Source organism: Dendrobium catenatum, unplaced genomic scaffold, assembly GCF_001605985.2.
Source record: "Dendrobium catenatum unplaced genomic scaffold, ASM160598v2 fragScaff_scaffold_188, whole genome shotgun sequence".
Classification (NCBI taxonomy): domain Eukaryota; kingdom Viridiplantae; phylum Streptophyta; class Magnoliopsida; order Asparagales; family Orchidaceae; genus Dendrobium; species Dendrobium catenatum.
In genome coordinates, this window is record NW_021318650.1 from 699,184 (window position 1) to 723,321 (window position 24,138).

A 24,138-nucleotide genomic window follows, 5' to 3' on the forward strand; every position below is an offset into this window, starting at 1 on the left:
AGTCGTCAGGCCGCGCAGTAAAGAGTAAGAGCATGTGCCGACATGCTATTGGCGGCCGAACGTAGCTCTACGCCCGGTCAGAGGACGTAATAATTGTTCCAAAATATGACCCGACCCAAAACATAACGCAAATATGACTCATAAAATTTCAGATTCGTATCAACCCATTTAGCATAGGAATGAAATTCGGGTTCTAGATTTCAACCCTATTAAAAAATTGGATCGGGCCAAACGTTTTCTTAATCATGTGATATTTATAATATAATAACAATAAATAATTTAATTTGATACTATCTATCGTGCTTAGATAATATATTCATCATTGTACAAGAAGATTGGCTACTCTTCTTCTACACCGCGGCCTCCAGACCTGTGCTTATATATAACTCAGAAGAGTAAAAAATCAGACTGAGAAACAGTAGCAGAGAAAGAAGAAGGAAGCCGGAGTTCCTGCTCTCAGTGAGCGAATCATAATGGTAGAGACGGCGGTTGACCGGCGGCTGGTCCAGGAGCTGGCTAGGAGCGGCGGTGAGCTACCAGCCCAGTTCGTCCAGAAAGAGGAGAATCGTCCGATCGGTTCTTCACCGCCGGCTTCCGGCGTTCCCATCGTCGATATCGGCCGTCTCTTCGAGTCGGGTGAGGAGGCCCTCCGGCTCAAGTCAGGCCTCCAAACATGGGGCCTGTGCCAGGTTGCTTTTCTTATCTTATGCATAATAAGCCCTTATTGGTGAATCATATAAAAATTAAGCATCAGTTATAATTGATTCATAAAATATGTTGTCCAGTTTGTCCTGATATGGATACTTGTTGCTGGATCATATGATAATTAAGCTCGTCCGATGAATCTATATTGGGTCATCCTTTTAAGTTAGTCGCGTCGGAGTTTATGATCACTAGGTTCATCATCTGCAACGTTAGCTGCTTAAATTGGAAACATGCCAAATACTTAGTCAAACCATTATATGACTCTAATGAAATATTGCTATCATCAGGTTTATGAGGTTAATGTTCTCCCCTTGTCTTGATTTTGATAAATAAATATTGCTTCAAGAAGGATAAAAGCATGAGCGCAAAAATAAGTGGTGCTCATGAATTTTCTAAATGCACACACTTATGAAACATTTGTCTATTACAATAGTTACATTTATGTTGAGCCAAACATGCAAAAGAGATTTATCATGATTTTTATCATGCTTACAATAAAAATAAATAGATGTAACATTGCAGCTTGGATTTGCAATATTAATTGTGTGGCATGGATACAAGTGCCAGTGCTAGTAGAGGTAGTAATAGTTATGCCATTAATTTGAGCTTTAAGAGTAACATTTTCTTTTCAATCATAGAACATGACTTAATCATATCATAAAATTCATTCTATTATGATTGAGTGATACATTTTCATCCTTTAAAATCTCAATACTATAACTAAAAGATGTTGAATATTTCTTCGAAGTAAGATTTTTTTTTTCTTTCAAATCTTAAATTCATATGCAAGCTCATCAAATGCATTGGGGAAAATCATTTACCTAATCTTTGAAATTGTGCACTTCTTATTCATCTTGCGCCATGCTGCAAATATAAGGGTTTTTTTTTATTTATTTTAATATAAATTTTAATGCTGCAAATATAAGTTTGAATTTTTCTTTGTCTTCACTTAGGTTTTACAATTTAATCCACTTCAAGTTGCCTTCATACCATCGACCCCTTCGGGATGGTTCTTGAGGAAAAGTCATCTCTTCTTCATCATTGTCTTCCTAAAGTTTCTTTCCTTTTAGATTAGCCCTTGGACTAGCTGGTGGAGCCTTCGATTGCACCTTGATTGATTTCCTCATTATGACTTCCATGTTCTCGAATCGGTTTTCCATCCGGGTTTTCGGATGACGGACTTTCTTTCATTCATGAATATTTTTGCTCCATCCCAGCCTTGAATTGTTCCATCTCTCTTTCCAACGCCTCTGTCTTCTTCGCAACCATTCACGGATTTAGGTTTCAAATTGCAAAAACAATGATGAAGGGTCTTCAATTAGCAAAAAACATCAAAGGAAATGATTTTTGTAATAGATTTCAACAAGCAGAGGACAAAGTTTGGTCCAAGACGCGGCTCTGATACCAATTTGATATGCCTTGAAGACGAAATTAGCAAGAAAAGATAGTAAAAACATAAAAAATGAGAAACGATGACTGATTTTTTATATTAAAAGTTCAACATCAAAACAAGATACAATGATATACTATTAGAGAGGTCGATTGTCTCTCCCACTTGACCTAGACGACACTAGGAAGCCCTCAAAAAAACCTCCAGAAAAAACTTCTGCAAACTCTCTAGACAAAACATGAAAAATAAACCCAAGAATCAATCCTAAATAAACCCCATAATTCCCCCCAAAAGCAGCCCCCTTCCTTAATTAATTTCCTTCTCTTTCTCTATTTTAAAATTAAAATTCTTTACTTTCTTATTTCCCCTTCTAGTATATTTAATTAGATCTTTGCCGGGCCCCACAAGGAGGGCTGAACCTGCTGCCTTTTCTCATAACAAAATCACAAATGGGAATATTCAAAATATAACAACACACAAGAATTGAGAGAAAAATCTAAATTTTCTTGATCATTGATTGCTCAATTTTTGTTCATTCCTCGTAGTCCTATTTAAAGTCCATGAAAGATCCAAAATTAGCAATTCTTCATAATCTTTCAAAATCTAGCCTGGTACTGTAAGTTTCAGCTCCAAAAACTTCGATTCTAGCAAAAATAAGTTTACAAACTTGATTTCAACCAAAACAGTAAATTTCATCTTTTATATTTTATTTTCATCAACGTTTCAGCAATTTTCATGCACCCAAGTACAATGAATACTGGAAAATGAAGGACATCAATAATCAAGCACTGCTACAATACCCATATAAGAAAACTTTGTAGATGGAAAAAATTAGCATAGCTATAGTTCTAGAAAGAGCAGCAAACTCAAATATGATTTTGATGCTCGTCGAAGGAAAATCCTAAGATGGAGGATCATATCTAAAAGCTGCAACCTCTTATAGCTATAGTAATTATATCGCAAGTCATAAAGGAAACCCGGAAGCAATCAATAGAAGTAAACCGACAATCTCTTTATATGGAAATCAACGGCTATTAATGGAGATCAACAGTCGTAACAATACTAAATCAATGACAAACAGTGAGTTTTCAAATCAGTGGATGGAATAAATACAAGACTATATATGCGCACTAAAGCAGTGAATTGGAATTAGGTTAACTAAGGAATCCAAGAGTTGCATTGGAATGAGTTGCATAAGGAAACAAAACGTAAATAGGTAATCTATACACTTGAGAACACAACTCGCTCTCATGAGAATCAGCACCATAGGCAGCTGTTATGCACTCGGAAATATAAAACTAATAATTAGAACAACAATAGTCCAAATGATTTATTTTTTAATGAATTAACTTTCATATTTGCATCAATAATCCATTCAAATACATTGACCAAACCAGATAAAGATTTATTACATCAAATTACTATTGAGGCCTCTAAACTCGTGGGGTTACATGTTTAAGTTTAGCATTCAAATTCATGACTAAAGCAAACATTGTGTTTGAAAAGGGAAAGTTATTGCCAGGCAAGTTTTTTTTAACAGCTATAATATATTTGGTTGGGGGAGTTTTGTTTGTAAGAGCTCAGATAACTCAGCCGCAATTCTGTCATGACGTTTCACTGTACTCATTTCGGTTCTTGGTTCTTGCCAGCCAACGTCTCTCTTTCTGTGCCTATATATACTTGTATTCTTCTCATATGTAACTATGAATGTCTAATATCAATTTCCCTGTTCATCTCCTACTCTTACGTTTCTCAAGAACTCTCCGTCTCCAGCGAGACAGAGTTCTTTCATCATATCAGAAGATCGCTTCAACCGCTAGCTCTTCGTCTTCTTATGGCCGATCAAGGTTCGGCAACATCTCCACCAATGCATTCCAATCTCTCTTCCTCATCCCTCTCCGAACTCACCATTCCTGCCCCCTTGAAATTTCTAATTTATAATCTCAAGAATCTTGTTCCAAAGATCCTCACAAATGAGAATTATGCGATTTGGCGTCTACAACTTCTTCAACATTTCACCGCCAATGGATTCAACAATCATCTCACCGGAACCGCAATTTGCCCTCCCGAAACATCCGACGCAGACTACAACACGTGGAAATTAATCGATCGCAACCTTCTTTCCACGATCTTGTCCGCAATCTCCCCATCCATGCTACCTTACATTCTTTCGCTTACCTCGGCTCACGAGGTCTGGGCCACTCTCGAAAGAAGACTCCAAACAACCAGTCGGTCTCGTGTGATCCAGCTCAAGAACGAGATTCATCAAATCCAAATGAAATATCAAACGATGCAGTAATATCTCGCTCAAATCAAGATCCTCGTCGACAATATCGCCGCCGCCAGCTCAACAATCGACACCAAGGACATAATCTTGTACATCTTGAACGGTCTTCCGAGCAGCTACAACCCATTCAAGAAAGCGATAAGAACGTCTTTGAATCCCATAAATCTAGACATTCTCTACTCTTTGCTATGCAGTGAAGAGATCAATCTTCACCACGAGCAGCTCAAAGAAACACAATCTCCCTCTAACACGGTCGCACTGTTCTCCGCCTGCAACAACTCCAATCGCGGTCGCAACAACAGGAACCAAGCTCGCGGCTCCAACCAACATCCTTCATTCAACCATCACGCCTCCAATCCAGGATCCTCATCTCCGATATACCGTCCTATATGCCAAATTTGTAGCAAAATAGGACATTCAACAATTAATTGCCGGCATAGATGCAATCCAAAGCATGCCCCCACCTCCTCGCGTGCATCTCGTGCACTTCTTGCATATCAACCTGCAACCTTCACCTCCGATTGGGTTATGGACTCGGGTGCCACTTCTCATCTCACATCTGACGCATCAAACCTCCAACACTCAACTACCTAGAATGGCCTCGACTCCGTCTCCATAGCCAACGGCACTAACATTCCCATTTATCACACCGGTCAAGGAATCCTACCGCTACCGGACTCCTCACGTAAGCTTCACCTACGAAATCTTCTCTACATTCCGTCCTTGTCATATAATCTTGTCTCCATTTCCAAACTAACGACTGGCAACAACATCTCTGTTTCTTTTGCTGCTCACGGGTTCGTTATTAAGGATATGCAGGACAATCAGCCCCTTCTACATGGTCGCAATTTTGACGGCCTATGCACCATTTGACGTCCAACACAAGTCAAAACACCGCCCTTAGCACCACCACGACCTCCATCTCTCGCTGGCATGCACGTCTTGGTCATCCATACGTCTGCCTTCTCTGATTGCTCGCACAACAAATTCCTAAACTACGGAACTCATCTTCTTCTATTTCTTTACATTCTTGCACCTCTTGTAACGTGGCAAAAAGCCACAAACTCTCTTTTCCCAAAAGCACTTCTACTTACAATAAAAATTTTCAACTTGTTCACTCCGACGTTTGGGGGCCAGCCCCCCAACCCTCTATAAATGGATACAAATATTATGTTTTATTCGTCGATGATTACACACGTTTTTTGTGGCTATACTTAATGACCTCCTAGAGCGAAACCTTCTCCAAATTTCAAAACTTCTTAACTCTAATAAAAAAAAATTCAACAATACAATTCAAACTTTCCGTTCATTCGGAGGCGGAGAATTTATGAGTAACCACTTCCGCAACCACCTTCTCCAACACGGGATCACCCATCACATTAGTTGCCCCTACACCCCCGAGCAAAACGGCATCGCAGAGTGCAAACACCGTCATCTTCTGGACCTCACTCGGGCTCTCCTTCACGCTGCCAATATGCCTCATCAGTTCTGGGCCGAGGCTGTATCAACCGAAAACTATCTCATTAATCGCCTTCCATCAAAAGCCATATCTCTCGGCACCCCCTATCAAAAATTATATGATCACCCACACACTTACAATCATCTTCGAACTTTCAGCTGCTCCTGTTTTCCTTGGCTTCGCCCTCAAGCCTCTACCAAGCTATCTCCCAGATCTTAAGAATGTGTTTTTCTCGGCTACTCTTCCCTCCACAAAGGTTACCGCTGTTTCAACCCAACCAACAAACGTATCTATATCTCCCGCCATGTCGTCTTCCAGGAGCATCAATTTCCTTTTCAGTCATCCTCAACAAATTCACAAAACACCTCCCAATCCTCAACTTTCTCACCTCTCCTTCTCGTACCACCCTCCACCATATCAACACAACAACTCTTATACACAAATCCTACCCAGAACCAACCATTGAATTCACCCTCTTGTCCCACTACGTCACACTCAATCACTAGCCAAAACAGCAACCTGTACATTCCCACATCTAACACCCTCATGGCACCCACTACACAACCACCAATTCAAACCTCCACACATCCAATGCAAACTCGACTCAAACCCGGCATATCCCTACCAAAACAAATTCTGGATTTATCTGTCACTCTTTCAACTGTTCCAGCCTCCTACTCTCAAGCGGCTAAGCACCAACACTGGAGAAAGGCCATGTCCGCCGAATACATGGCACTCCAACAACAAGCTACTTGGTCGCTCGTCCCTCTTCCACCCAACAAGCCCATTCTTGGATGCAAATGGACGTTCAAAATTAAGAGACAACCAAACGGACAGATCGACCGTTACAAAGCCCGCTTGGTCACACAAGGTTGCTCCCAACAATTTAGAATCAACTACACCGAAACATTTAGTCCTGTAGCCAAGATGCCCACCATCCGTATTCTCATCACCCTTGCTCTTCACAAAAACTGGCCTATCCTTCAACTAGATGTCTCTAACGTTTTTCTCCACGGCGATCTCCACGAAGAGGTGTTCATGAAACAACCACCTGGCTTCGTTGACTCTCAACATCCTGAATACGTTTGCAAACTACATAAATCCATTTACGGTTTAAAACAATCAGCGAGGCAATGGTTTAAAAAACAGACCAAATTCTTACTGACATTTAGTTTCACTTTTAGCAAACCAGATCCTTCACTGCTCTTATACAATAATGGCTTCACCCAGCTCCTTGTGTTGATCTACATTGGCGATATCCTCGTCACCGGAAATGATACATCAACAGTCTAGAATCTACTCCAACAACTCAATTTTGCATTCAGTGTTAAACAACTGGGAGACATCTCATTATTTCTCGGCATACAGGTAACCAAAAACTCCAAAGGCTACTTTCTAACTCAGCAACACTACGTAGCAAACATTCTTAAAACAACTGGTTTCGAACATTGCAAACCCACTCTCACCCCAATGTCCATGCAACGACCAATAAGCAAACCTGACAATCAACACTTCGTCGACCCATAACTATACTAAAAGCTGGCAGTTTCCCTTCAATACCTCTCCATCACTCGCCCCGACATCGCCTTCGCCACCAACACCGTCTGTCAACACATGGTTCAATTAGCTATGACACCCAGATTATGCTAGGTGACCTACAACTACGTACCTACGCGGATGCAGACTGGGTCACAGATACGTCCGATAGAAAATCTATCTCCGGCTTATGCACCTTTCTCGGCAACAGTCTTATTTCATGGTCCGTTAAGAAACAGGTAACAATCGTCAAATCCTCCACTGAAGTATAATACTGCTCCATCTCATCCGCCACTTCCGACGTTCTCTGGCTATGACGTCTCATAGCTGAACTATACATACATCAAAACTCCTCCACAACAATATACTGCGATAACACCTCAACTATAGCCCTCGCCAACAATCCAGTCTTTCACGCTCAGACAAAACACATCGAGATTGACTACCACTTCATTAGTGGACACATTCAGGCAAAACAAATCAACATAGCTCACATCAACTCCACCGACCAGATAGCAGACATACTCACCAAACCGTTATCCGCCCCTCGATTCGCCAATCTACGATCCAAATTACTAATCTGCTCTCAAGATGATCAATTTGAGGGGGACTGTAAGAGCACAGATAACTCAGCCGCAATTCTGTCATGACGTGTCACTGTACTCATTTTGGTTCTTGGTTCTTGCCAGCCAACGTCTCTTTTTCTCTATCTATATATACTTTTATTCTCCTCATATGTAACTATGAATGCTTAATATCAATTTCTCTGCTCATTTCCTACTCTTACATTTCTCAGGAACTCTCCGTCTCCAGCGAGACAGTGTTATTTCATTATTTGCATATTTATGTCATGGAGATGAACGTGGCTACTTTCTACATTTATGCATAATAGAGCCATGCAATTAAATTTACACTCACGAATGAAATTTATTCTTAAACTTGCTTATATTCATGTTCTAGATTATGAAGTTTCTGTAAGTAAAAGAAGTTAAACTCTTAAACATCGAGACTCCTTTTGCTATAATGTTTGAAATTTCATTTAAAAAACTCTACAACTAAGCATGTTAATCCCAGAGCAAATTATAGAATGAGTGACCTACTGGGAAGTTACATCAACATGACAAAACTGTGAGGCTCTTAGGTCAAAGCGGACAATATCTTAATAGTTAAGAGTTTGGGCTGTTAAAAATGGTATCAGATCAATACATCAGCTGAAAGATGGGAACTAAGTGTCATACAAGACAAAGTGCTACGTCATGGGAGCCACCTCTTGAATCTTGTATGGGACAAAGTACTACATGACGGGAGCCACCACTTGAACTTGTAGGGGTCACCTCTAGATTTTTATATGCTTTGTGGATGATTCTGGGATAAAGATGTTGACGATGACGTTAGTTACTTAAGTGTGGGAGATTGTGAAATCCCTTAAGTAAAAGAAGTTAAACTCTTAAATATCAAGACACCTTTTGGTGTAATGGTTGAAATTTTATTTAAAAAACTCCACAGTTAAGCGTGCTCATCCCAGAACAATTCTGAGATGGAACAATTCTGAGATGGGCGACCTACTAGGAAGTTACACCAATAGGACAAAACCATGCGGCTCTTAGGACAAAGCGGACAATATCTCGATAACTAAGAGTTTTGGTTGTTAAATTTTGAAATTCACTTTATTGTATAATCGGCATTTAGATTTATCAGTTGATGTCTGGTATTAGTATTAATGTATTATTATCATGCTTCTATATTTTCCTACTGACAATATGCTGATGTATTTTTTTCTACTATTTATATGCAAAGAGAGAAAAATTGTTTTATCTTGAATTTTACTTACTGAAAAATATATCCATAAAGCTCAATGGATAAATTCAAATAGAAAAAGCTGGTTTTGTATTATGCAGGTTGTAAGCGATGAGTTGTCGACCAATTTCCTTGATGAGGTGCGGAGCGTGGGTAAAAAGTTTTTTTATCTTCCTAAAGAAGAGAAACTGAAGTATGGGAACCTCACTGATGATGGGGAATTTAAATTGGAAGGATATGGAAATGATATAGTGGTAACAAAAGATCAAGTCCGTGACTGGAATGATCGTCTTTATCTGTTGGTGGAACCAGAATGTGCGAGAAGTCTAGAACTTTGGCCTGATAATCCAAGCTCTTTTCGGTATTAAACGATTTTATTCTACAGTATAAAATTTAATTTTTTACATTCTGTCTACAAAATTAAGAGCATATTCCTGTATGGTCCATGAGAGGTGCCCATGAAATCTAATTTTTTTCTATTAGGTGGTATTTATTTTAGCACATTTGACTTTTTTTAAGTTAAAAAACACATTTTAAAAATGATGAAATTTTTTATTCCTCATTTGGAATATATAATGCCTTTAAGCTTACAAAATCTAAAATGCAATCATAATATTTTTCACTCGCAAAATGATTAAAAATAAAATCATCATTTTGTTATGTGTGGAAGTTGATTGTGTTGATCAATCGGATTATTTTATTGCCTTGGACCTCAGTTTGTCGTGCTTATTGGGGGATGCAGGGGTTTACCCCCCCTGGTTGGGTTCAGTGCTTTTGCACGTGGAATTCCCCCCGCCGACACACGCATTGGCGCTGCGCACGAATTCGAGCGCCCCAAGCAAAGTGCACCTGAACGCCCTAGTGTTGAATGACAGAGAGCAAAACTTATTTCTCCCAATTTTCATAGTGGATTTCTTGGTGTGGTGTGGCTCAATGATTTTTTTCCCTATTTTGTATTTTTTCATGTTAAATCTTAGTGTCCTTTTCTTTTTGCTTCTTTAACATTATTGCTTGTTTCAATTGTGGTGTTTACTCCACATCCCCAACACAGATTTAAAAAATGCTTTTTAACTCATAAACAACCAAATGAGCCCTTTATTACTTTCCATATGAACTCGGGGGCTGATCGTATTCTACTCACTGTTCTAGCACATCTGACATTTGATATTTTAGTTTTTGCATCTGCTTTTTGCGGAAGAAATTATGTGTTTGAACGATTTTATAATTTTTTTCTCTGTCTATGATTGAAACCATCAGTAGCCATTAGCTATTATGATCATCTTTTGCTGTAAACCAATTAAATATGGTCTCAATCTGTCTTGAAAAATGATACTGGGTTGGAAAACAAGAAGTTTCTTTAACTAGATTGTTTAAATAATTAATGGTTATTTGTGTAAACGCCAAATAGCTAGATCATTTATGAAAAAGAGTAATAGTTCTATAATTTTGTAACGAGGACAGACGAAGATTGTTAACCAAACATGCATGCTTGGGTTTCTTAAAACCCTGATTTACTTGAGTTTATATAAAAGCTTGACTTCTCCATCCTCATCTGCATTAAGGTTTAACTACCCGACAATGCTCAATACTCATCGATTTTTACTCATCTTTTTTTACATATCCTCAAAAATTGACTTAATCTGGTATAAATATCGATGCATGTTTAAATTAGAATTATAGAATTAAATTTAGTTGCAAACCAATTGTTAAACTAAACTTCTTCATGAGAATAACCAATTGACATAGAAAGTGATCCAATTCGACTCCAAATAAACCTAAATTAAGTACTTAAAACGTAATTAAAAACTTCGATACATTAATTGGAGAACCAAATGATCTCCAAATCTCACAGGCTTATAATTAATGCAAGTGTCTTGATGAGACGAATCTAGTAAGCCTAAAATTATCTAATTTCTACATTATTAAGGCAATTATGTGCTAAAAGAACGTCTATGATCAAGAAAATCAATACGTCTTCTGATGGAATGTTTTATATTAAATTTATATTTATCGATCATGTCATTCTCAAAAATTTATAATTAGGCCCCACTCTCTGCATGAAAGGGTGCTTGCCCTTGGCTTGAGATTCAATTGAACTCAAATGCTTAAGGAATCCTGATGCTCCACCAGATTATCATTGACCACCATATTCAAACCACCTCCCCATTGTTGCCAGCAAACCATTGCCCAACCATTGTCGTTGAACCATTGTCTGACCACTACCACTGCCACTGTAGTCACGCGTCACAACCCAAGCACCACCATTAAATCACTACCGCTCGACAACTGATGTGAGATCATTGTCGCTCGACTATGGATCTCCGACAATCATCAACCGTCTTTATCCTCCGATCACCATCGCTCGAGTGTGGTACTCCGACTACTATCATCGGACTATGATTCTCTAGCCATTGTAGCCTGATTATGGTCCTCCAACCTCGGCCACCGTTGTCCAAATATAGTCCTTAGATCATCGTCGCTTGAGTATGACTTTCTGACCACCAATGTTTGACTATGTTTCTCAAACCACCATCATAGTACTACGATTATTCGATCACCAACACCTATTTACCCTCCTCCAACCATTGTGTTCAGATTACAGTCCTCCGACCACTGTCTCCCAACTACGGTTCTTCGATTGTTGTTGCTCGATTATGGTCATTTGACCACCATTGTCATATTATGGTTTCTTTACTTCCATCGCCTGACTATGCCGCTCTCTATCTTTGCATCCGAACCTGAGTAGGGACAGAAGCCCCTACAACCCCTAAACAAGACCGACAATTTGAATTGAGGTTCGAGGTAGCAGTACAACCCAATTGATCAACACAATCAGATTCCACCCAAAACTAGCACAATCCTCCAACCATCATTGTTTGACTATGGTTCGCCAACTTTTGTCGCATGACTATGATTCTTTGATCATGTCGCTTGAATACAGTTCTCTAATCCCCATTACCCTACTAGATCATCTAACCACTATCTCCCGATTGTGATCTTTCGACTGTCATAACCCAACTACGATCCTTCGACTACTTTAATGCCTGATGACTTTGTTGTCTGCTGTAACCAACAATATCCGTCAACACCAACTCTAACTTCCAATATCAACTCCAATATTTATTCTAGACTTCATTGTCTTTAGTTTTCATCTCCTTAAAGGAAAACAAATGAATGGGCAATAAATGATCTCTTGAAGAAAATTCCAACACATCAAAGCTCTTCCAACATGCAACACAAATTACAATTATATCTATTATATCGTATTAACACCTTCTCCAATCGTGTAGAAGGGCATTATTTGTAACAAATGACAAATACTAATGAAATCATTTAAACTAGTCATGTCCTATATTTTTTTCCCTTTTCACATTTTCACTTAAAATCCCTAGTGACTTTTATGACTCTATTTTATATATTGAAATTATTTCCTAGTGGAATTATTTTTATTTTGAGTCATTTTATTTTTCATTGGAAGAGATCAATCTCCATTAAATAAGCCAACATAAACAAGATTTCCTAATTCAGAGTTTTTTCAGATATCATCCAAGATGTAAATAACCTTAAAAATAATAAAATAATGTTATTTTGAAAAACTTCATCCATTAAAACTCTAAATCAAATATAAGAAAATTTATGGGATTTAAATGTATGCTTGCTGATATCATAAGTTAATAGAATAGATTGATCTATGATCAATCCTCTATAGTAATCCATCGATATCAGCCCATGTTAACAACCCCCAATTTCAAATCTCTTCCAATATTTACAAACAAAAAACAAAATCCACGCTTAAAACTGTTTGTTGACTCCATCTATATCATGATACTCAACTGTTTGATACAATTAAAGTTTAGAACAATTTTACATAATGCAAACTCTCACAGCTCCATCTGAATAACAAGATAAAGCTTAGAACATAACATGTTACAGTACTATCTGAAGTAAGACAATTCTTTCATTTTTTCTCATTGTAGGAGTTTGTTACATGAATATTCCATTAAAACAAGGAAGATTGCCGACAATGTTCTAAAGGCGATTGCAAGGGTGTTGGAACTGGAAGAAAACTACTTCGCTGATCAAATTGGAGAAGATGGTACTGCGTTTGTAAGATTTACTTACTACCCAGCTTGTCCTAGCTCTGATGCAGTGATTGGTATGAAACCTCATACTGATGGTTCAGCTATTACACTTCTGTTGCTGGACAAAAGTGTGGATGGATTGCAAGTACTTAAAGATGGTGAATGGTATACAGTCCCCACTGTCCCAAATGCTTTGCTTCTCAACTTGGGAGATCAGATGGAGGTAATTAACTTGATTGCTATTTTTTCAGTCACTTTATCCCTATAATAATTAAAAAAGTTTTATGAGCGGTTTGGTAGCTCACAGGATTTGATTTAAGTAGGATTTCGTAAATCCGTGAAATCCGAATTTCGAAAATCCTGAAAACTGTGTTTGGTAAGTGGTAACATTCATGATAAATCATATTACATCCCCCGTTTGACTGTTTGGCTATATAACGGATTTAACGAGTGGACTCTTTCTCTTGCGCCAACGGATTTCATAAATACGGCAAAAAATAAGATTTCAGAAATCCGGAATTTAGCACAAAAAGGCAGAATTTTTCATATGCGCGGTTTTCATTTGCCGTAAGATTTGGTTTTGCATTTTAGGCCGTTTGGCTGGATTTCGCTCAAGTTCGGCCTAAATCCTGCTACCAAACAGCCCCTTAGAGTTTTTAGAGTTTGGATGGTGAACGAACCTTTGCATTAACAACTGTGTATTTGTTGCCTTATGATAAATACTTAGAGCCTTAAGAGTGATTTGTGCTGTGTTCTGCTTCAATGTTCTTTATTTGTTTTGCAAAGAAATTGTTGTTGTGAGTTTCAGAAATTTATTTGGTTTATTAGTATCATTATGAATAAAATTAATATTCCAAGTCATTTTTCAATTCATTTTATATTATTAATATTTTTTACATGTAAAAAACTTGTATTTTTTTTTTCTAATGAAACGAGCGGTCTTGCAGATTATGAGCAATGGAATTTTTAAAAGCCCAATGCATAGAGTGGTGACAAATTCTCAGGAAAGGATATCTGTGGTCATGTTTTATTCTGTTAATAATGAAAAATATATAGAGCCAGCAAATAACCTGGTGGATGAAGAAAGGCCAAGATTGTACAAAAAGGTACTTATTAAGAGCTACCTTAATGAATTATTTGAAAACTTTGCACAAGGAAAGAGGGCCATTGACTTTGCAAAGGTCTAAATAAGGAGAGATTATTTTGTGCAGACACCGGACGGAGAGAATCGTCTGATTTTGTCTCTGTGAATAGTAAAAGCGCATTGAGCTATAGTAGATTTACTGTTCACAGAGACAAATATGATGGTTCTCTCCGTCCAGTGTCCGCACATAATTATTTCTCCTAAGGGAGAAAATTCAAGGATATTTTAATTTAAATTTAATCAAAATAAATTTTATAATTATTGACTTATTTTTAGATGAGTGTTATATATAAATAATTATTTATAATTTATATTACACTCATCTTAAAATAAATTAATAATTATAAAATTTATGATGATCAAATTTAAATTGAAATATATTTACTGTAAAATTGTTCTTCTATCTAGTTGGTCTACTATGTTAAGAAAGTTTTCCTTTGTAATAATTGGTCGGATAAACTTGTTTTGTCCCCTTTACCATGTTGATGTAATAAGATTTTCATATGGTAATATATATGCTTAATATCTACCAATATGATCTTATTGATACAATATCTTAATTTACTGGTTATTTATTGTCTCTCTATCATATTTATGATAGAAATTAGAGAGTCAAAATCATTCTCATTGTCTTACTATTTTATTCTTTTGAAGCATTTTGTGAGTTTAAGGAAGTTTTTTTTTTCTTTTTAATAGTCATCATTTTATTATATTTTATTTTTTCTTATCTCGTGTTAAGATGTTACATGAGATGTGGTTAAAAGGTAGAGAATGGATAAAAATGATACATTTTTCTCTTATCGTGGAATGCATTGATATAAATATATAATATAGTAGATATAAACTATACAAAATGAATCATATTGAAAAAGTTGGAAGAGCTTCGTGGCATGAGAGCTACTTTCAAGAGATGGTTTGTTGTTTGTTTTGTTTTTCTCATTTGACTAGAGAAAATTAGAGATTAAGAAGTCAACGGAGTGCATCGGTCTTATAGGTGTTTATGTGTGTCAAAGCTATTAGACATGGTGGGCAACAAATTCAACGGGCATGGGGCATCTGTGTAGTTGGACAATAATAGTAGAGGATTATGATTAGGAAATGATGATCATGTGATCATAGTTGCATGACGGTAGTCAGTAGATAGTAGTTGGGTAGTGGTGGTTGGAGGATCATAATCAAGCAACAATGATTAAAGTATCATAGTGAGCGTAGATGGGGAGGATTGTTGTCGGCCGATGTTGGTCAATTGATTATAGTTGTGCGAAGGTGGTCGGAGAGGGTGACGAAGGCTAGAGCAACATAGCCGGGCAATGATGTTTGGGGGATCATAGTCGAGCGATGATGGTCAAATGATTATATTTAGTGATCAGAGAGCGGATGTTAGATAACGGTGATCTGTTGGTAGAGGTTTAACGGTGGTGATTAGATGGTGGAAGATGGAAGATAGTGGTCTATTGGTGGTAGTCCATTAATAGTGGTTTGATAAGGCAATCAAATGGTGGTGGTCGGTCAACGGTGATGTTTGGTATTCTTCAAGTCTATAAGCTCTATTGAATCTCAATCCAATGATCCAAGTCACCGTCATGTAGAAAGTGAGTGCTTATTTATAAATTTTTAACAGTAATGTACCCCATAAATATAGCTAAAATTTAGAATATTCTAATTGATTGTTTTTCTCAATTATAGATTGTTCTTTTATCATTTAATTTCCTTATTGATGTCTGAATTAATCAATTTTGTGTTCATTTGACTCTTATCAAGACATTCAACTTGATTATAAGCAGGTGAGAATTGGTGACCATTTCCTTCAATTAATTTCATAAAATTTTCAATTATACTTCAAGTTCTTGATTTAATGTCGGACCAGATCACTTTTGTCGTCAATGAATTAGTTTCATTGAGACATTCAATTTTGAGTATAAGTTTGCTCAAATTAGACTTTAGATAATCCTTAATGCAAGTAATTCCATTAATTTTCAATTCAAATATATATTGAGATTCATGCCCGATCAGATTGATTTTTTATGTCACATAAATTCTATACATTTGGTTACTTGTTTTATGTTTATTTATTGAATGTCTTATATTTTTTTTTTATTACAATTTTTTATGAATTATTTCTAAATAAAGATGTTCACATATTTAAGTAAAACAAGATGATGGTGGTAAAACAAGCCTTAGGTTATGTTTGGGATGACTATCTTCCTATTATTCAAAATAACTTTCTAATACAAAATTTAAAATTTTTATATCAAAAAGCTATTTTTTGTATTATAAAATTATTTTAAAAAACAGTAAGAATAACATAGAGAAATATTATTGTAATAATATATCTAAACTTGTAGGGTAAAATTTTGATTCTGTGATATGAATGTCATTCATTCAAAGGCAAGATCACAGTTTTTCCAATCAAGTAAAACAAAAGATGAAGGGGTACAACAACCAAATAAGCATTCAGGAAGCACGAACAGCTTGAGAACAAGATTGAGGAGTAATTAACAGCATATTATAGTAACAGTCTATCTAAAACTTATAGGGGAAAATTTCTGCATCACTGTAAACCAAAACGGGATTTGCAGAGCTCAATTAGAAAACAGAACCGGATATAGAGGCGTTGCAATATCTGCTGCACTTTTGTATCAGAAGATCTTGAAAAGAAGACCACCATGAGTAGCAAAGAAGGGTGCGAAGACCAGCGATTCAACCGCCATTAGCTTTATCAGGATATTAAGAGACGGCCCAGAAGTGTCCTTGAGAGGGTCACCAATGGTGTCTCCAATTACAGCTGCTTTGTGAGGGTCAGAACCCTTTGGGCCTAAAGACTTGGCATGCTCCGAAACGCCAGCCTATAAGCAAGAAATCTCTCATGTTCGTTGAGAAAAATTATTGCGAATGCATTCGGATTCCAATCACCACATGCACTTCGGGGCCCAGTGCATTCAATGATGTGGCGCATGGTGATTAAAATCCGAATGCATTCGGATTCCGCACACAGTAACTCCTCGTTCGTTGAATGGAAAGGGTAAAAGCTCAAACCCTAAATATTGAAAAACATACCTCGATGTATTTCTTAGCATTGTCCCAAGCACCACCTGTATTTGATGCAGAGATGGCAATCTGCAGAACAGATTAATGGTAATCACTCGAGAATAGTTTGTTTAGTTCATTATTGAATAGAAGAAAAATCCCAATCATAATAAGCTTAATCATTATGGTCACAATAGTACAACAACAACGTCAAGCCTTTGTCACACTATGTGGGGTCGGCTACATGAATCCTTTTTCGCCGTTGTGTCCGGTTAAAAGTCAAATTCTCATTAAAATCTAATAAAGAAAGATCATTTTTAATATTTTCTAATCAAGTCTTTTTAGGTCTACCTATACCTTTCTTAACATAAGTCGAATTTAATGCCTCAACTTTCCTAACCGGGTCATCAGAAGACCTATGTTTAATGTGACCAAACCATCTAAGGCGACACTCTCTAATCTTAGGTAGTCGACAGCCAGCGTAAAACTTGTTGAATAATCATGACATGACATTATGGTCACAATAGTAAAATAAAATTAAAAAAAAAAAAAGAAAATTTTGCCATTTACCTGAACACCAGAGACGAGAGAACCAGCGAGAACTCCAGATAGGGTTTCCACACCAAAGAAGGTGCCAACAATAAGGGGTGTAAGCATGACCAGAGCACCAGGAGGTATCATCTCCTTAATAGAGGCATCTGTTGAAATCTTGACACAGGTTGCATAGTCAGGCTTGGTAGTGCCCTCCAATAAACCAGGAATGGTGTTAAACTGCCGGCGAACTTCCTCGACCATCTTAAGAGCTGCACTGCCGACGCTTTTCATGGTCATGGCTGAGAACCAGTAAGGCAGCATGGCACCAACGATCAACCCAATGAAGACTTTTGGGGTCAGAACATCAACTTTAGAAATAGCTGCCCTGCTCACGAAGGCGCCGAAGAGAGCAAGAGAAACTAAAGCAGCCGAACCAATGGCAAAACCCTGGAAGTTGAACAAAGCAAAGTGATAAAATAAAGTCCAAGCCAAAATTTTAGTGTAAACAAACAATCAAGAGAAAATCTGTCAGTAACATAGCACATTGGTATTGCAAAATTTCAGTGATTGTAAGTTAATAGCAATCTGAGAACAATAATAAGAATTGGAAAGCTACTAACATAAATACCTTTCCAATGGCAGCGGTTGTATTTCCTGCAGCATCAAGGGCATCAGTCCTCTCACGAACTTTGTGGCTCATTCCAGCCATTTCAGCAATGCCTCCAGCATTGTCACTGATGGGACCATAGGCATCAATAGCCAATCCTGTGGCGATGGTGCTCAGCATACCAAGAGCAGCAACTGCAATACCATACATGGCTGCAAGACTAAAGCTGACGAAAATGCTAACGGCAATGGCAAAAATTGGAATTATGACTGATTTGTATCCCAAAGCAAGTCCAAAAATAACATTTGTAGCAGCACCAGTTCTACAGGAATCAGCAACATCTTGCACAGGGCTGTGAGAACAGTAAAAGAACAAAATAAGATAGCTCAACAAAGGCCATAGTAAGTCAAAGCAAATCATAAAAAAACACAAAAGATAATCTGCCTGTATGCATTGCTGGTGTAGTATTCAGTAACGAATCCAATCACAAGGCCAGCCCAGAGGCCAATTGCAACACAGAAGAACAATTCCCTGCAAGTTCCAAAGAGATTACACAATTTGTAATCATCTAGTCCAAACATCAGAAAATAAAATTGTTGCATCCCTACCAATTTTTCACTTCCTTTTGGGTACCAAAATTAAAGATAGTGAATGAAGATGGAAGGGCCAACCAACTAACAATTGCAATCCCAACGGTCATTAGTGCAGTGGAGATTATTAGCTGCCTCTTAAGAGCAGGTTCAATCTCCTTAACAGCCTTTATCTCAAAGAAATCGGTTGCAAAAAGAGTTGTGATCAAGCAAACAATAATGCCCATAGAACTAATCAACAGTGGGTAGCACATCCCAGTGAAGTCATGATTAACTCCAAAGGAAGAAATAGAAGCAACAACAAGAGCAGCACAGGAAGACTCGGCATATGAACCAAAAAGGTCTGAACCCATCCCAGCAATATCACCAACATTATCTCCCACATTGTCAGCAATTACCTGTTTGACATTTCAAAAAGTCATGATAAACGTTTATGCTTCTGGCAAGCACAATTATCTTAGACCCTTAAAATTAACAGGAAAGACTCACAGCTGGATTCCTAGGATCATCTTCTGGAATGTTCCTCTCAACTTTACCAACGAGATCAGCACCAACATCAGCAGCTTTTGTGTAGATACCACCTCCAACTCTACCAAAGAGAGCCATTGAAGAGCCACCAAGGCCGTATCCAGTGATTGCCTCAAAAAGACCCTCCCAATCATCAGCATAGTACAGCTTGAACAGATTAATTGAAATGTATAGCACCAAAAGTCCATTTGCAGCCAGTAAAAAGCCCATAACTGCTCCAGATCTGAATGCAGTAATGAAAGCCTTTCCCACGCCCTTCCTTGCCTCTAGAGTTGTCCTAGCATTTGCAAAGGTGGCAATTTTCATCCCTAGAAAGCCAGAAACCACAGAGGTGACTGCACCCAACAAGAAGGCAACAGTGCTAAAGATGGCATTGAAAAGGGCCGGTTTGCAAGATTTATCCTTGCTGTAGGTACAAGGTTGTTCCCTTGTGCTAAATCCTTCCACAGAGCCAAGGAAGAGAAATATCAAAACAGCAAAAGCCACCATAAAGATCCCAACATACTGATACTCAGTAAACAGGAAGGAAGTAGCTCCTGTTGCACGTTATCACATGGATGGTCTAGCATTAGAATTTTCCAAATCACATTGAATGAGCAACACAAAAATCATAATATGAGTTATAAAAATACAAAAAGAAGCAGATGAAATGCATGAATTAATCATTTTTCTTTTGAATGAATAAATTTCCATGCCATAAAACTCATATTCTTAATATTACACCTATCTGTCACGAGGCCATTCAGATGAAATTCCAAGAGAAAATGATTGTCAAGTCAAGTTATATCTCAGACACCATTCAAATGAAATTACAAGGGTAAATAGTTATCAAGTTCTATGATGTGGAACATCTTAGCTAAAATTTTTCTTAGGAACAATTTATTAGTTTGTTACATGTTTGTTACACATAAAGTTTAAAATGTTATGTGACTAGTTTATATATGTTAGTATTGTAGTAGGAAAAAGGTATTGATGAATTATAAACTCTTTGAAGCTTAGAGCTTGTGTTTGTTCCATGGATTAAGAATTTCTTCTAGCAGGTCCGTTTCTTCAGCCGATCCACTACATCAGTTGTATTAGAGGCTGGAGCTTGTAAAGAATGATGGACTGCTGAAGAAGATGAGCTTTCGATGACGATCGAAGCCGAAGAAAATGAGCGGTCGACAAAGATCGACGCAGAATAAGATGGGTGTTTGATGGCAATCGACGCCAAAGAAGATGGTCGACGACTATCCTCCGCTCCAACTTCCACTCCAATGGCGAGATTCATTGCCCGACAAGCGACCTCTGCCAATGCTTCATGTGAACACGTCGTCCGCGACTCCTCATCGCTCCAACTTCCACTCCGATGGTGGGATCCCTTACCCGACCAGCAACCCATTGCCAATGCTTCACGCAAACGCGTCGTCCACGACTTCGCTCCTCTCCAACTTCCTGGCAAGATCCTCAGCCCGATCGCACAGTCTGCAACCATCTCGCGGCCTTCATCTGAGACTCGCCTCCACTCAAGAATGCCATATCCCGACCAGATCCGCTCTCGTACGATTCACCACTCCAAACTCCTTCACTCCCTTCTTCTGCTCACATACCGCTCCCGCGTATCCAATCATCAGGTTCGCCTGGCACTCCCAGCTCAACACTAGTCTCCTCCAGTACACACGCACAACTAATTAGCTCTGCTTCGCCTTCTCTCCTCTCCCCAGCTCCAGCATGGGATAAAGTCGCAATCAAACTGCCATCGTTCACCATGAATCCACCTTCGCTTCCTCTTGCGATCAGATCAGCGATCCCGATGACGCGTCTAGACAGAGTCGAGCTCTTCTGACGTAAGGGGAGTATGATGTGGAACATCTTAGCTAAAATTTTTCTTAGAAATAGTTTATTAGTTTGCTACATGTTTTCTGGATTGGGAATTCCTTCTAGCATGTTCGATTCTTCCGCCGATCCACTACATTCTACCTTGCAACCCTCATGAATGTAAGAGGCAATCAAAATAAACCTTGCAAATTAGCTTATCAATAGCAGAATTGAAGAATCATAATATAAATGATCAGTGCAAATGACATCTTAACGAGCCGAGCCTTTCAATTCGAAAGAAGTATAAGGTGGGTAGATCTACATTCATAACTCAGTTGCAAATAAATAGACCAAATCGCCAAAAAAAATTCAGTCAATCGTAGATAAGATTTGCAATTATCTTACTACCAAACAAGGATAAGCAGCACGTTCAAGTGATATATGCAATATTTGAAGCACCTCAAAAGCATTAGTAGCTTATAAAACGACACAAACATTTGACAACAAAATATATTTCAATCAAAATTTGGATAATTGCCCAAAGAAAAGGACAGCTATATTAACACAAACTGGCCATTTAAAATCTATAATACGCCACTAGCTCTGTATTTTTTCCATAGGCCAAAACAGTGCCGAAAGGATAAAAAAGCTGAGGGTCATAGCGTCAGATCTTTCCCTAAATGTACAGGACAAAGCATATGGCTTGCACCATAAATATAAAAAAGAAAATTAAGCCAATTACATACTTTTCAGACCACTCAATAGAAAGTTAATACTTAATAGTAAAAGGAGAGGATGACCAGCTCACTCACACATTTTAAAATGAGTTAATGCAGAAGTCTATAAAATAGCAGTAAGGCAGCTTATTCAGCCGAATCTCAACCGAGAGAGGCTATCTTGGCTGATATAGAAGAACAAAAGTCCCAAGAAATTGAATCTCTAATATTTGCACATCATACCAAACAATCTTGCAACTTTGCAAGTTCTCATGAGACACCAAAGAAAGTAAGTCTTGAAATAAAAATAATATATATATATATATACCGAAAGCTCACAAGGACCACCATGAACCATCGAATCTTCCATTTTTGACACGAGAAGCCAAAAATAAGCCAGTATTAAGAAGTGTACAGGTCAAAGAAGAATCAGTGCTGACCAGAGCTATTTGGAATCCCCGCAAAAGGAAAGAAGATTAGATTTAGTTCACTGTTCGAGTGTTTCATTGGATATGCAATAGCAGTATTATTTTATATCACGTTAATTATTAAGACACAGCTCGCAAACCACTAAGAAAATTAGCTAAATCTTCCGCCCTTATTCTGCATAGATGATGGAATCAAATCATCGAACGGCCAATAAAAATATACTACGTCACCCAAAGCGAAAATTGGGCAAATTTAAATACTTATAAACAAAACAGAGCATATAGATGACAATTGGGGCGCCGCGCCGAAAGCTCAAACCGTCAGATCTTACAATGGAACGAGCAAAACCTCTTAGCAGCTATATAAAAATCATAGATCTAGTTTAAAATTAAACAACCTTCCGAGATAGCGTTCTGGATTTCGGCGCACTTGACAGCGACGGTGTGCTCGTTCCCACCCTCTTCCTCCTCAGCGAGTAAATAGTCATCCAAGCCGTTATTATTGTTCGACGATGGAACACCCTGCCGCTCAGGCACAACCTTCACCTTGGAGACAAACAGCCACTGAACGAGGGCAAAGGCGATCCCGATGACGGCCGCCACCGGGATTAGGATCTCAGTGAGGAGATCTGAAACAATCGCTTCTCCCATTTATAGCTCCTCACAAGTCTACCACAGATACCCTCGCCACCGCCGGCCTGTCACCACTGCCCGCGCTAAAATCACCGGAGAGAATGAGAGAGCAAGAGGTCTGAGGGTTTCGAGCGCCTACACTTCTCTCGGCAGCTTATATAGCTCCTCTGTCTTACGGGATGGTCACAGCGTCTTGGACTGTGAGAATAGTCGGAGAAAATAAAAGAATAAAAATGTGGATGAAGAAGACATTATAAATCCTTAAATAAATATAAATTATTTTTGGCGTGTGAATAAAAATAAAAAATATATAATATTATTAGTTTTAATTAAATCCTAAAGCACTTTTAAATTTAATTATAATTTATTTTAGAAGTATAATGATTGTCCCGTGAAATATAATCTTTTATTTAAATTGAATTAAATTTATAAGTTAACAAGATAATTGAAATTTATCATTTACATTCTTAGATATTATAGGCATATTTGCAACATTGAAATATTTTAAAAAGTTGATTTTGTACTTATTGTGATGAAAATAACTTTGTCATTATGATTGAAAATAGTAGCTTCCTATCATAATTTTTTTTAAAAAAAATTACAATAACATAGCAATAAAATGAAATTATGATTGCGATTTGAAAAGTAAAACAGTCAGAAAATTTTCTCAAACAAACTGTCAAACTCATGATCGATTATTCTGTGCAGTCAATGTATGCAGTACTTTATACCATTGTGTATCGGATGACGTGGCGCATTTTGATTCGCCTCCTAACGGTCCGGTGACAGCACATAATGGTTTCTCCAAACTCATCACCGTAAATTTATTGATGCCATAATGAATCCAAAGGACCTAAAACACTCAAACAATCATCCAT

General features: G+C 37.8%; 2 protein-coding genes across 2 annotated transcripts; one reads left to right on the forward strand and one right to left on the reverse strand.

Annotated features, from left to right (window-relative positions):
- Positions 1–349: 349 nt before the first annotated feature.
- Positions 350–14,952, forward strand: LOC110100324 (probable 2-oxoglutarate-dependent dioxygenase ANS). Its single transcript, XM_020827774.2, has 4 exons — positions 350–689; positions 9,276–9,535; positions 13,152–13,479; positions 14,204–14,952. Exons 1-4 carry the CDS (start codon positions 474–476, stop codon positions 14,441–14,443), a joined length of 1,044 nt encoding a protein of 347 aa, XP_020683433.1. The 5' UTR covers positions 350–473; the 3' UTR covers positions 14,444–14,952.
- Positions 14,953–16,747: 1,795 nt separating this feature from the next.
- On the reverse strand, positions 16,748–23,465 carry LOC110100315 (pyrophosphate-energized vacuolar membrane proton pump). Its single transcript, XM_020827763.2, has 8 exons — positions 23,026–23,465; positions 19,648–20,222; positions 19,177–19,556; positions 19,013–19,099; positions 18,590–18,920; positions 17,998–18,408; positions 17,458–17,517; positions 16,748–17,246 (listed from the first exon to the last, which is right to left on the reverse strand). The coding sequence occupies exons 1-8, from the start codon at positions 23,276–23,278 to the stop codon at positions 17,040–17,042; spliced, it is 2,304 nt and encodes a 767-aa protein (XP_020683422.1). The 5' UTR covers positions 23,279–23,465; the 3' UTR covers positions 16,748–17,039.
- Positions 23,466–24,138: the final 673 nt, after the last annotated feature.